Genomic DNA, 15,318 nt, shown 5'->3' on the forward strand with positions numbered 1-15,318 from the left:
AACCTCTGCGGAGGAGAGAGAGGTAATCAGAGCAAAGGCGTTTTCAACCAATCAACGCGCAAATCGCTTTGCCTGAGCATTCGTGCGTTTTCCCGCGCTTTGAACGGTGGAAGGTTAACTGTGATTTGCACTCACTGTATGTCTTACCACTCCAAACAGCGAAGACATGTTTTCCCTTGCTGCATGTTTCTGTTTTAAAGTTCGTGTTATTTATATTCCGGATAGATTGTTATCAAAGTGACTGAAAGTCTCACTTTTAATTTCCTTTATTAAAACAAACAAAAACCACGTCCCAGCATTTTTTATTCGACAAGATTCCAACCAAGAAAATTACTTGTTCTCCTGACTGTTGCATGTAAAGTTATTGAATCTATGATCCCAAAACTAAAATATCAGAAAGTGTTTTTTTACTAATTTTATTTGCTCAAAAGTAAGTTTGCGGTTTTCGTTTAATATTTCAGCTATACATACATCAACGTTTCCGTCAATTCTTATTAATTGTAATTAAAATATAAATAAAACGATGTCAGATAAAGCTCATTGGTATGTTCTGTTTAATCGTAATCAGTGTTCCCAAACAGATCAAACTGTGTTTGTTAACTAAAGAAATACACTCTTAAAAGCCCCATTAGTATTAATAGAACGATCGAGGAAAACTACGTCTTTTGCTTGAAAATTGTCTTATATTGGGTGTCCCCAAACTGTTCGCGATATCCAAATTGAGAGTTATCAGGGTTTGAATCACTGAGACGAATGAACCAGGGAATATTTCAGTGGCCAGGAGAAAAGGACAAAAATTGACAAAATCAACGGTAAAACGTACAGGGATCAATGCTGCGAAGGCAGTTCCTGGAACCCAGGAGGTTGACATGCCCAAGGCTGGCAATAAAAATTGCAGTTGGATGGTGAAGGAGGCCGAAAAAAATTTTCAAGATGCCAGGCCGATGCAACAGCAAAAGCGATCGAGGTCACAGCCTAGCTAATTGAACGGTTTTCAATCCAGTACCAAAAAGTAATTGCTCTGGCCAATCACAGCAGAGATGACACAATGGACCAATCAGAATTCAAAGCAATACATGTAACGGTCGCCGCGCTAAGTGCAGGAAAACTCAAGCTCGCAAGGTACGATTGATTTCGCTTTGTTTTTCATTGGTTGAGGAAGAGGCGCAAGTTCTGCTAACCAATCACAGTGCGCAAAGCAAAGGTATCTTCGACACTCAATTAAAGCAGCTCTAAAGGACGACGTTGCAAAAAAAAGGACCATTGCATGCATCAACCAAATCGGCTCCAACAACTCGCAAATACACGGCACGTGACTCACGCAAAACGATGGACCAGGCTGGCGCCTGTACCCTAGGTAGTTCTTACCGGGGTTAAATGGAGTTCTTACATTTTAAGAGAAAACTATCGACGTCGTCAGGTTTTGTTTTTTGAAAACGGTTTAGCGAAGGGTTTCCAGCTATGTTTGAAGGATGTTAGGAAAGCCGCCAAAACCACGTTGTGACCGTCATAAAGTATTTTGCAACAAGGGTGGTACAATTTAATAGCAAACAGTTGCTGTTTACCTACGTATCAACTGGCTCCCTTGACTCATTTCACCCCTGAAAATTGTACTGTGGAACCCCGCCTTACGACCACCTCGTTAATACAGTGGAACCCCGTTAATACGACCACCTTCGGGCCGTGAAAATGCGGTCGTAATAACGGGGTGGTCGGATTAACGAGGTTGTAATACTAAGGAAATGACTGGACTTTCAATTCATTTGAGGCACAAAGAAGTGGTCGTAATAACGAGGTGGTCGTAAGGCGGGGTTCCACTGTATTATGCAAACCATCTTCCAAAAATAGACCCATGAAAACCTGATAGCTCCCGCAAGCCACAAAAGCAAACAATTTGTCTAAATCAACTGAAATGATTCAGTGCGCTCCGACGGTACTGCAATCACGAGTGAAAAATAAGCTTACCATGCCCCGCTTGAGTTTTGTATATTTGCTCGTCTTGGTAGCCTTAGTAAGCGCTTCGATCTCTAACAAGTCAGGAGTCTCGTTCATTGATCCCACCAAATGCCATAACATGTACAGTGGAACCCGTACACGTAAAACAGTTTTTACGCAGAAGCGAACAAAGAGATCAAAGCTCTGCTTCAGGAAGTAAAAGCCCAATTGAGCGAGATTAGAGAGGAAATCAAGCCTTTGAAAGGAAACAAAACAACTGGTAGTTAATACAATCAAATTTACAATGTTTTTCGGCAAGAGAGGATGAAGCTCTCTTGGTCTTAGTCAATAATTCAGTCGACACTAAAGCGCTGCACAAGATACAAAACAAACCCTACTAGTAGTTTCTCTGAAGAATAAAAGTCTTAAAAGGGAAAAAATCAAAAGTGTTTTATGTTTTTTAACGCCTCAGCACTGAATTTTGCCGCGAAATGTTTTGTTATGTTGGGAAACATGAAGGCGACTGTTTATTTTGCATTTGCAGTTTACAACAACAGTGCTGAAGTTTACAAAGCAGGTCAGAGAATTAGCGGTGTGTACAAGATCAATCCTGACAATGGTGTTCCTTTTGATGTGCTCTGTGATAAAAAAACAGCCAGCAGAGGGTGGACAGTGTTTCAGAAGAGAATAAACGGCTCAGTTGATTTCTACTGCGGATGCCGGATGACTACAAGCGAGGCTTCGGGAATTTGAATAGCGCGAAATTTTGGCTTGGATTGGATAAGGTTCATCGCCTGACAAAAGAACGAAGCAGGCTTCGTGTGGATCTTGAAGATTGGAACGGAAAGATAGTGCACGCTGAGTACGACTACTTTGGTGTAGCGAGTGAGAGGACCAAATACAAACTGAGCCTTGGAACATACTCGGGTTCGCATCATTAACAATGACTGTCTTAAATGTGCAACTAGAAACGTGGCGAATGAGGCAACAAGGCCCCGAGTCAACATAGAATATACAAATACAAGGACATACTTAATCTAGTACTGTTCTAGACAAACATGAAACGTGTACAAAAAACATCTGATTTCAATCGAAACGAAATATTTAATTTTCATTTCTATGCAGCAAGGCGTCGAATTGTTAGTTTTGCTTTTATTTGTGACCGGCATATACTTAGAAAAGTATTGTAGTTTCCTGCAACGTAATCGGCTCTCTAATCAAGGTACATGAAGCGATATACCGTCTCTTCATGTTCCTTTGTACATGGCAAGTACGTGTTTTAAAAAGAAGTAGCGAAATCACACTTTCTCCTTGTATGTCGCCCCGTTATTTTGAATCGGGTAATTTGCATTTTACCCAGTGCTGTGAGTACAGGATAAAATTGATATTAATTCATCTCAATTTTCGCGTAAATATTTGAACTCTAGCTAGTACCTGTGCGCTTGTCGTTGGCTGTGATTTCATGATGCGACGGAATTTTGTCAGAAGTATTCTTAAATATGTACTTCCGATTTCTAGAAATGATTGTCAATTATTTGCTATTTGTATAATTTTGTAGGAGACGCTGGCGATTCGCTTTCATATCATGGAGGGAAGCCGTTCTCTACCAAAGATCAGGACAATGATAGCTACGCTCACAGTTGTGCTACAGATCACAAACGAGGAGCCTGGTGGTTTGGAGCTTGCACCTCGTCCAATCTAAATGGTCACTATTATCACGGCTCTCGTGGCAAAAAAATGCATGGTGCGTTCTGGGTCACGTGGAAAGGTTATTACTACTCCGCTAAACAAGCCGAGATGAAAACCAGACCCGTAAAGGCCTAAACTGAGATACGTTCTTGTCAGAGGATACACATTTTTGTTGTTTCTATTTGAAATAAGCCTCGTGATCTGAATATAGATGGGGGTAGATTTTCGGCTGATTTCGGGCTTCAAATGAACGTAAAGATTTCAATCGCCGTTTTTATCAGAATTGGGTAAAATGGAAGGTAGAGACTTTAAACCGCTTTAGACTGAAATAGATGTTGGAATCTACTAGTTTCCTCATACGACTTACCAGGAACAATAAAAGGTGTTGGTTTTGCATCCATTTGTCTCATTTTTTTCGGTCACTGTCTCCTTCTGGGCATGTCAAGGTTTGAAGGACTTTTGGAGAAGAGTTAACTCATTCGCTTTCTATTACACCAAGCTAATAGGAATCAACGTTGTTTTAACTGTTGTCGTACTGTATGCATCTTCGTTGTGAAATAGTGAGTTGTCTCTTCTTTCAGTTAACAAGGTTCATCTCGTTGTATCTCGAAACAAATGACCATTTCCGCCAACAACTAATCAAAACTCAGAGCTCAACAAACAACTAGTGCCAAGGGCAGGAAAATCTCCCAACACAGTAAACACACAGTTAATTTTCAAAATTCTGACCATGCGATCTCACTTCGCCATGATCTTGCTAGAAAAATCGGGAACTTTGATCAAATTTGATTATCAAAAACGGGTATATTCTCGGCGCTGGTTTTCTAATGTTTATAGCTTGTTCGATTCTCGATTAATATTTGCGAACTTTTAAGTTACAATTTATCGAATTTTTAATCGACGGGAGTACACTCCTTTGCTTTCATGATAAAAACGCCATCTCTTACGCATGCACTCCCAGTCTCAAACATTGTGCAGTATGAAAATGTGTCTAAAATTGTCTGCACTTGGTGTCTTAGTCGAGTTTTTCGTGACAATCGATGACTGTTGTAATTACCCTCTATTCCTGACTCGTTCCCATTCGTCTCTATTGGATGCGGGAACGGAACGCGAGAAGCGTGACCGAAGGAAGCGCGAGGGGTGATCCCCTCGCGCTCCCCTCGGCCGCGCTTCTCTCGTTGGGGAGACTGAAAGACGACTGGAGACGAGTCAGCCTCTATTCCGGCACTGTTGTCAGTCGTCTTCTTTGCACTCTCTAAGATTTTCAATTTGCTTGAATTCCCCTGTCGATGTCAACTCACACAACTGACAGATCCGTTTTGGGCATACTTTAATGCAGTCAAGTAAAACTTCTTAAACAAATCTGCTAACTATACAGAATCATTTTCCCACAACCCCACTTCACTGGTACATTTGTTTCTACTAATCTATCATTCCACTATAATTCCATAAACTTCAAAATCGTGTTATTTCCTAGTTCTAACTGTCGTCAGTCCAACATAATTTGATTCCTTTACCAAACTACCTACAACAAACACAGGTATAAAGTTATATTATTTTATTTGTTACAAAACGTACTTCATTCAGTGAATTGAAAAGCTAATATAAGATTCCTGAATGTATTACTCTCCTCCCAAACCACAATGAGAGATTTCGACATAGTTGCCACGGAGATCAGTTCCCCAATTTCTCTAATTTTTTCCCCCAGATAAATGTCAAATTTCCCCGACAAAAATGAAACTTAATATAGAATTCATTCCCTTATACCCCTATTTCCACTTATTTATTTACTAACTGGAGCTAATTGGAGCGGTTTTCAACTGAGTGTCGACAGTAATTTCGCCTTTGCTTTGGTTTTACTTTACAACGCTCTGTGATTGGTTGGCAAAACTCGCGCCACTTTCTCAACCAATGGGAAGCAAAGCCAAAACCAATCGTGACTTGCTCGCATGCGTTTTCCCGCGCTTTGCGCTGGTTACGTGTACTTGCTTCGAAATCTGATTGACTCATTGCGCTGTTTTCGTCTTTTATGAAGAATAATTACTTTGCTCAATCAAAAACTGCTCGAATAACAAGTTTTCAACCAATAGTATTTCATATACGTGCGACAACCTTATTTTTCGCAAACAAAACAGACATTCGATCCTTTCTTAGTAGTCACGACTTCATCCAGCTTTTTTCCAATCAAATCAACGTTTCAAAGTTTTCCTGACTAAGGATGGTTTTCCCAGTTGCCTTTTCCTCAAAAATACAAATTTTCCTTCATTCTGACCAAATTCCCCGCTGACGTTTTCCTGAAGTGTGGCAACCACATTGGAATATTTGAATTTTGCAGGCCTAGCTGACAGTTGTGACACTTTCAAACCCTAATCCTAAACTAACTGATATGCTTCCATTAAATTATGATCTGTGAAAATGTTAACTGTTACGTCGTTGCAAACAGATACAGCAATCCCTTGGCAAACGAAACTACTTCACTGCCGCCAAGTTTCGATTCACCGTAAACACGGTCAACAAAGGTTATTGGGACCTGCAAAAAAAAAAAAAAACGGCCATTCATCAGAGGTGAAAAGCAAAGGCGAAGAATTATAGGGAAAAGTAACTTGAACAGTGCTTTCTGCCTCTGCAATTTTTAAGGACGAAGCCTACTTTTGTTACTGCGCATACGTTCTGCACATCTTGGGATACTCGGGTTTCCTATGGGTGGTGTCTACTAATACAGGGATATTCTTGCGCAGTTTAAAACTATGCGGACAAAGCAGAACTTAGTAAGTGCTCTTGGTATCCAAAAAGAAAATTGGGGGTAACCATGCATTTTTCACAGATAAAAAAGCTTCAATTTTGAACAAAACGCCATACGTTTCTTTGTATTTTACTGTTTTTAGAATAATTGTTGCTTAATTATCTCTAAAAAATGCGTGGTTACCCCCAATTTTCTTTTGGATTTCAATAGCCCTTACTAAGACCTGCTTTCCCTGCATAGTCATAAACCAAACAAAAATACTTCTTAAAATAAAAATCAATTCCTATATTTAAGCTGAGATAGTTCTTTGCTAGACGTTTCAACTGTACCCTGCGAGCAGTGGTTTCTCCACTGTACGCTACTGTCCACAGGGTATTTCAACTGACAACTCTCACGAAATGAAAGGAGAGAGGCAGTGATACAGGGAGGGCCAAGGAAGCCAGTTTAATCCTGTGTTTAACCCCAATAATGACCAAGATGTTATTTTTCCTTACACAACAATAACAGTACAGTACCAATCGAAACTATTTGTGCATTAGCACACAGGAAAACTTCGCCTTAGCCGATGCTGATTGCCGCGAATTCATCGCGGTGGGACAGAGATGCTACCTGACCTTCTCTACCATTTCTAACAACATATTTGCCCCTTCGAAAACGAAAGGAATTAGTTTTCCATGTTACGAAATTTAAAGCTGCCGTTTTGCCGAAGAAAACTTGGATTTTGTTTACAACGAAGGCGATTAAGGAATTCCGAAATGAAATCCGCCGAACAGAACCATTGGGTGCTCTGACAGGTGGCCTTTTGTTGTTTTTTCAAATGAACGGGAAAACAAAGCGAGTAATAGCCAGTTCAAACTCCACCGCGTATCGTCCTAACGCAGTGTAAATGATCGACCAGAAAACCCGAGGTGAAACCGCGGTTTTCAAAGCTCTCGGACGAGATTTTGCCCAGGTCAAACTGCAGCTTATAACTGCGAATGCGCAAATAGCTTCGAGCAATACTGCACTTGATCAAACACATAAAGGTCATGAGATCACCAACGATATAATAACTTGGCGTTTAAACAAATTCTTCCAGCTAGTTTCACAACAATGTATGATAACAGTGAGGAAAATATACATAACGAGGTTTAAAGACGCCTTCACACAAGAAACGTAAGATGATAAAATGTGATTGTTTTTATTTACAGAACAGACCTCCACAACCGACGTCAAATTGTTGCTTCCCAGTGTTAAGGTAATTCTTCCCAAAAACTTATCTCTGCTGGTTGACGTAGTAACACTTGTTTAGAAAACGTTCCTTGGTCAAACACAAAACAATGCTTTTCTACTTTTTAACGACAGTTTGCCAACACGTGTAAAGATTGTTTTCCCATGAGTTTGCAAACTGTTTGTCGTATGAAGGGACTTAAACAATGGATGCTCTGTTTTCAACTACAATTGTTAAACAGTTTGCGATGTTCACTGGAGAAAACTTGTATCCGTTAACTGTTTGCCATATCAAAGCACCTTAAAAGTGAAAGCGGACCTGAGGTTTTATGTAACTAACCTCTCCTATGCTGTAACCAAACTGCCTTGCTCGCACAATCATTTCCATCTGGAAAATAAACCCTTTTGAAACACACGCATCCACAAGATGTTGTAGAACGTCTTTCTTGTACAACCTAATTAATAACAAGAAATAAACCTTGCGTTAACATCCTGGAAGTTTCCTTAATTACCTTGCCTCCGAGTGTTCATCATTTTACGATAGATACATGGCTCCAGCAAGGTTCATGTAATTCAAATTTTGAGCCACCCTTTTTTTCGGTGAAAAAGCTTAAGTTACAAAAAAACACCTGTATTCTGGATCCTAGCCGTCTACTCTTAAGCTTAATGAGAACCTTGCTCTAGTCAACAATTTGCAGTTCCAGTAAATATCCATACACCCCCCACGGAAGGTTGTTTGTTTTGCACCCCCTCCCCCAGGATATTACAGTTTAGCTTTATACTTTGCTTCTAAAAATTTGGTTTTTAGGACCCCCTCCCCCGAGGAATTTCCAATGACCTTCCATGGGGTGGGAATGGACTTTTTCTGGAACTGCACAATCAAGTTATACCTAAGTTAGTCTAGATTTTCATGCCATATTCTAAGCCAAAAAAAGATAATTTTATATGGTTTACAAGAGAACCAGTCGAAAGTACTTTTAATACATATACGTCCACTTGATGTATTTTGAACAGATTGGTATATGCACTCGTGAAGAATGAAATGTTGGTGTAATGATTTTGGCCAATTCAACCACTACAAGCTAAAAACCAGACAAAAATTATTTAATAAAAACAATTTCAAGAGATAAAAATCATTCAACTGTGTTTTTGTTTTGACCACACACAAATAATAAGATTACTCGTTGGTTTAATACCTAAAACTGCCAGTTAGATCAGATGCCCCAGGCCTGAGAAGGATCTGTGTCAGGTAATTTGCTCCACGACTAGTGAAAAGAGAAAGAAGAACAACAACGTTATGAAACTATTGATAAATGAGAAACCATTGCAGTTATGTACACAACTTAAGCAGCTGTGAAATGAAAGCCTGAAAAAAATTCAGGCTTGAACAGAATTGGAACCCATGGCTTCTGCGATCAATACAGGTGCAGTGCTCTATCAACTGAGCTATCAAGCAAACAGGGAGCTGGTCATTTTATGAATTTGTGATATACCCTCAGAGAAAATTCATATTATTTTCAATTCCAAGTATTAAGCTAACAGGACAAACCATTTATCACTGTCACAGCTGTACATGTGAAGGTGTAATGATGAAGTGCTATACATACAAAAATTAAGGAATCCCTTCTTATGCATCATGAAAATGGGCATGGGAATAATCTAATCCAAGCCCGCAAATAATAATGCCTATGAGCAAGTCATTTGCTCGGTCAGGACAACTTTTGGTCTGACAAAAAAACAAACAAACAAAGCACATACACTTTAGTTAGAAATTCAAAGTTAGAGAGTCTGAGCAGAATTCATTTCACACACACTGTATTGGATTTCAAATTTCAATTGCCCTTGGAATGATATTTATTTCCTAAAACACACCACACTAGACTTGTACTGTAATCCAGGGTCCAGTTGTTCAAAGTCAGATTAAGTTATGCCCAGGTTAACATGAAGTTTGATTCAAGTTTAATTAATGATCAATAAGAATTTTTCAAAAAAAAAAATGACCTTAGGTTTTGACTTAGACTTTTTTTTACCTCTTTAATGAACAAGATGAAAACCTTGGTTAACTTTAAATCGAGGATTAGCGTTACTCAGCTTTCAAATGACTGGGCCCAGATTTGTTGGGGCTCACCTTATAAGCTTTCTTCTCAGATCCCAACCAAACACTCCACCATCACCAATGTATCTTGTGCCAGATACAACATCAAAGTTACCTTCCTTCTGTTTTCTTTTAAACGAAACATAAAAAAGAGAGAATGAGTGTTAACCCCCAAAGAAAATACTACAGAAAATTAATAGAACTCTAATCACTATCAGTGGTAATTAATGAAAACTGTGACAGTGCCAATCTGCTTAGTTGATTAACTACCAGTTGGTTGATTGATAACCAAGTGCTAGATGGTCAATTTAAATTTTGAAGAGTATCAGATATCAGTAGCTGTGGATGTTCAAATTAATTTCAAGAAAGATTGCCCTTCAGGGAAATTAATGACAACATAATTTTAACTATCCATTCTGGTTTTAAAGTTAACTGTATTCTAAAGTACATATTAAACTGCATGTTAGGAAATACAAACCTGATAAATTCTGGGATAAACTTTGGCTGTTGGGATAAAAATAGAACATTTTGTTATTGTAGAACAAATTCAAAGGTACTGAGGACGTTATGAAAATCTGTACCCATTCATTTTATATCTCAAGAATCGGACAGCTTATTTGACGATTACTTTATGTTATAATGTATGTAATATGGAAGGCCTTCAGCACACAGCAAATAAGGCCATACAAGGCTGATGGTTAAAAGGTATTTAATGAACATAATACAAAACGGCATAAGAAATTGAAATTTTTTACTGTATAGAGGTGAGGCGGTGTGCGGAATAAGGCCCTAAATGACTTTTGTAATGCAAAATTGTCCTTTCGTTTCACAAGCAAATACAAGGCCATTTGGAGGGAGAATCTCGCAATTTATCAGAAGTCACTTAGAGCTTTTTTCCAGGCACCCCTTCAACTGGAGCAAGAGAAACAATGTACATGTGTAAATTTGACTTTGGCTTGAAAACCGAAATTGTTGCAAGTAAGTTCAGTACATTTTAGCTTATAGACTGGACATTGTGCTTAAAAATTAATGTAGTTCCTTCTTCATTTTTTTCTTTTTACCTTCCCCTCAAAGAATCAGCTCATTTCTTTTTCTTCACAATTTGATAAACTACAGGGGCTATCATTGAAGGAATACATGAATATTAATAAATTTATTATTTATTATTTCTAACATTATATATTTCTAAAACCAAAATAAAAGAATCAACATTGAGCATCAGCTCTCTTTTTGTTGAGTTCCTCGAGTCAGCTTTTATCTTTAATGAATGTTTTACCATTACACTAAGCATAAAAAACTTACATGGTGAGACAAATCTGCATCCATGATTATTATAAAATTTCCTCTTGCATGTTGCATCCCATGAATGTAGGCAGTACCTTTACAAAAAATCAGTGTCACTCTTTGAGTTCTAAATATCTCAAAACCATCCTCTAAGCTTAAGGAACTACAAAACTTCATAAGGAGGCTTTAATCCAAGGCACAAATAAGCAGGGTAAAAGGGTAAAGAATTGTGAAATGTAACTCAACAGAATTACTAAATAAATGTTGATTAATCTGCAAATAAGGTTACCGCTTATTTTTAGAATAATGGAGTTGGTGGGACAACAGCAAACAGAGAAAACACAGCGAGATGGTCCGGATATAAGCAAGGGTGACAACTATCTGCTGACTGCCAGTTGATTGAAGGGAAAGATTATCTGCACACACATACAAACAAACGCTATTTCAATTTGAGTGTTAAAAACCGCAGGAAAAAAATTAACAATAATATCTTCACAAGGAAGGATCTACATGTAAGAATTAAAAAACGGAAAATGAAGACATAAAAATCTAAGCAGTGATTGGCCATAGTTGGTGCTCAAAAATAGGTACTTTAGTTGCAGTCCTTGCTTGTCCTCAAACTGTCTGCTAGAAAACTAGACTGCAGACCAAAAGTGGAACTCTCATACACTAATCCTATTGAACATGCACCACTGCCATACTAACCCTCTCCCACAAGCAGTGAGTCTGGATAGAGTTTGAATCAGAAAGAGTATATGTTGTGGTTCAATTTTATCCTTGGTTTAAATTTTAAATTTTGTTTTCCATTGTTTCAAACTTATTATCAAACATATTTACCATACCCAAGAAAATTTAAAGCAATGATAAATTTGAACCACAACATATACATAATTAATGTATAGGACTATGTGGACATCTTGCCAATTTAAGTCTTAATCATAGGCTGACTGACTGTCAACTTTTCTTTCAAGTGATAGTCTAGCTTACCTAATCCAAGCTTTCTCGGTCTTGGTCTCAGTCTCTGGTGGAATAACGATAAAAAAAAAAACATTAAAATAACCCTTGTATTGCCACGGATTTTCTTTACAAAGCTCGCATCCAAATATCAAATGCTCGTAAGAATCAAAAGCTCAACCCATAAAATTAAGTTTAGTCCAACTGTCCAAGCTTAAATCCGTTTAACATTTCTCAAGTACAGATACTCACAATTATTTCAGTCCCATAAATGTCTTCAAGTTGTTTAGCTGCCTCTTGTGTACCGTCTGGACTTCCATCGTCAATAATAATTATCTCGTAATCATGCCCACTAAATCAGGAAACGGTGTTATTCTTAAAACATGCTCACTGCAGTCAGACGATCAAAATCAAGCTAAACAAAGTAAATCGGGAAATTTAGGTGCTAGAGCAGGAAAGAGTAGTTACTTACCATTCTGAGAAAGCTTTCACGATCAACCAAACGATCAAGGGAAGGTTTTCTCTTTCATTATAAGTGGGTAGCAAAATGGAGTATTTGTCCTTCTTGTCCGCCATGTTGAATTTTTGACGTGGCAAGCAAAACCGCTGTTCAGTATCGAAAGATTGCTGGGGCATCTTTTTAGTAGGCACGCAATGCATCCACAATAACTTCAAAGAATCAGGTTACTTTTTCCTCCTGTTTCCTCACAATTAATTTGGTCATTACACTAATTTAAAAACCAAAACGAAAAAATCTTTCGTTTAAATTTCCCATTAAAGAAAACATCCCTGAATTCTTTGGCCGGATTTTTCAGCAAGAGAGCTTCATTAAAGAATTTTTTTTATATAATTTATTTGTGCCTTATTTGAAGGCGAGTTCACCTTCTAGGGAGTTTCTCAAATTGTACAGTGTAGTCTGTGCAACAGGGAATTAATGGTTGCTGTTCTGAAATACTTAGCGGGAAGCTTGTGGATTCATCCGGATGATGTGTGCTTCTGGCTACATTTCTTTAGCATATCGCACTTGAGTGAACGTAGAAGAAGACTCCAACTCACAACCAAAGGCGATTACCGGTTATCAAACTAGCTAGCTGCGCGATTTGAAGTTTGAGTTACAGATTAACGCTTATACTCAAACGCTGATCCCCAAACAAAGATGTCGTAATGAAAGTGCAGTAGTATTAGAGCATCATAGACTCAATTGGCTTCAGAAATAAACGTAAACCCCTTAGGATTAAGAGACTTTGTTGATCTTTCATCAACCTGTTTCCAAGAGTGTCGATCCCAGTGATTCACCGCCAAGTATATTATCAACCGGCTCTTGATTTCGTCCTGCATCTAGTTCAATATCAATAGCTTCGCTCTGAACACTGATGTAATCTTTGCCTAAATCTTATTATCATTAATCCAGTCTTGGATACATTTAGACTTGATCTGTTTGTTTTCAGTCAGCCATTCAGGTTACGAGAGGGGGGTGCATACGGGGTATGAATTCGCCAACCCGCAAAACTTGGACCAAATCCGTCACTCAGTCCGAAAATATCTTTTCCATAATCCGAATCCTCGGAAACTAAAACGTAAAACCTTTCGCATGTGTATAACGCATGAAAAATATTCCAGTTTCAGTGGAAGAGAAATTATCAAAAGGAGAAACAAGCACATGCACCCATAAACTGAGTTTGTCAGTTTCTCCACTGTTCACAATCATCATAAATTGCATGGTTTTTATTGTCGGCGAGTCTTCCATCAAGTTGCTTGCATCCATAACACTGAGCGACAATCTATCAAAGCTCCTTACGGAAAAGACTAAGAACTGAGCGAAGGATGAAGACCACGATCCGAACAAAATAATAAGCGAAATCCGAAACCCGATCCAAAAAACCGTAATCCACTACATTTGCCAGATCCGCTGTGAATCCGTGGAAATTATGCATTGAATCCTTAATCCGATCATTTTCCCCCAAATCCGCTGATCATCCGCAAACCTATTCACCGCTCTTACTAACTAACTAATTTAAACTCATTTATTGCAACATCCTTGGACAGTCTTCAGCCGACAGTTGCTTGGGCAAGTCATTAATATAAATTAATATCGTTTTCTTTTTGCCCCAAAATATAGCTCACTACCTCTCCTCCGATCGACTCAGTCAGCGCGTTCTGTGGACGTAAAGCTAAAACTAATCGTTGTTCCCATACTCCCCTAGACATTACTGACTACATAAGTCTCTTTGCAATTCAGTGCCGTATAGAATCCGACCGGTGTGTGGATCGAATGTTTTGGGTTCGACTACCGCCGGTGTCTCTTTTTTCGGCATATATTTTTCGCCTGCTACAAGAACGTCTAAAGACCTCTAAACGGGTGCGCTGCGACAATATAAGCGGGCCGGGGCTACTGAATCACGTACATCAGTTAAGGCTTTTTGTTATAAACAAATAGAAATGTTGAGCCAGTAAATCAGGAGGACTCATGGAGGAAAATCCGAAAATCGGGCATCAGACACACAATTCTGTTTTGTGATAAGGGTTTCTACTTTCGTGTACTCATGCTCTCGTGGCATCCAAGTCAGATTTAATGTGCCTCGCTGGAGAAAAACATGTTTTGAGGCGGATATTGTGACCGATTGGTGTTGTTTTCATAATTACGGTAGGTGTATAAATATTATCCAGTATTTCCGCTCACACGCACGTTGGATATAGCCAGGTCGCTATCATAAGAACGAACGATTAACAAAAGAGGTTTTCTTTGTTTTCTATGTTCTTTTTCAACTTAGACAATCATCTGGTGTCAGTAAGAAAAGGATTTCAAAAGAGCAACTGTATTGAATGGAACCGACAAAGGAACCTGTTAGCTACGGAAACTAAGCATTCTCACTAGTAAAGGTGCCGCCTAACCAAATCTCAGTTTCTCCGAAAGATCAAAGTATATATTCCCCTTGAAATATCAATACTCGCGTCACGAGAATAAGCAAACGTGTATTGTTTTTTCTGCTTCGTACGCCACCGCACTTATAGAATTCGTTAGGCACAAAAAGTTTGATAAGTACAGAGGAAATCTTGAAAGGCCTCGATCTCAGCTAAAAACTCAAATTTTTCATGTTATGAATTTTTCGGCGGATTTTCACATAAACTAAACGGCTTGTCAACTAAAAGCTTAATTGCTAAATAGTAGCTAAAGGCTCAACTGAAGTCGTTTCGGAATTGTTAGTATTTAATTTAACTCATAAAACACACTTAACTCTGCCGTTAAGCTTTATTTTCTCACGTTCAATAAACTAATTGGACACACACATAAAATGATTCGATCTGTGACTTGAGTGAGTGGCCAGGGAAACCAAAACCGTTTTAAATTATCCGATCAATTTTTGTAAACTTCCCAGCTTTCATTGGCAGAAACAACGCAACGAGTCCA

General features: G+C 38.6%; 1 protein-coding gene and 1 pseudogene across 2 annotated transcripts; one reads left to right on the forward strand and one right to left on the reverse strand.

Moving 5' to 3' along the window:
- The first annotated feature begins 1,649 nt into the window (after positions 1-1,649).
- Positions 1,650-4,355, forward strand: LOC146460839 (microfibril-associated glycoprotein 4-like; annotated as a pseudogene). The gene is made up of 3 exons (XR_014857554.1): positions 1,650-2,218; positions 2,480-2,862; positions 3,494-4,355. The product of XR_014857554.1 is annotated as a microfibril-associated glycoprotein 4-like (transcript).
- A 582-nt stretch (positions 4,356-4,937) lies between these two features.
- Positions 4,938-12,502, reverse strand: LOC146460840 (dolichol-phosphate mannosyltransferase subunit 1-like). The gene is made up of 9 exons (XM_085087679.1): positions 12,382-12,502; positions 12,162-12,261; positions 11,943-11,976; positions 10,974-11,050; positions 10,150-10,175; positions 9,705-9,800; positions 8,773-8,841; positions 7,917-8,031; positions 4,938-6,154 (listed from the first exon to the last, which is right to left on the reverse strand). Exons 1-9 carry the CDS (start codon positions 12,483-12,485, stop codon positions 6,050-6,052), a joined length of 726 nt encoding a protein of 241 aa, XP_084943805.1. The 5' UTR covers positions 12,486-12,502; the 3' UTR covers positions 4,938-6,049.
- Positions 12,503-15,318: the final 2,816 nt, after the last annotated feature.

The sequence above is a fragment of the Pavona decussata genome, unplaced genomic scaffold, assembly GCF_977016875.1.
Source record: "Pavona decussata unplaced genomic scaffold, jaPavDecu1.1 SCAFFOLD_207, whole genome shotgun sequence".
Classification (NCBI taxonomy): Eukaryota; Metazoa; Cnidaria; class Anthozoa; order Scleractinia; family Agariciidae; genus Pavona; species Pavona decussata.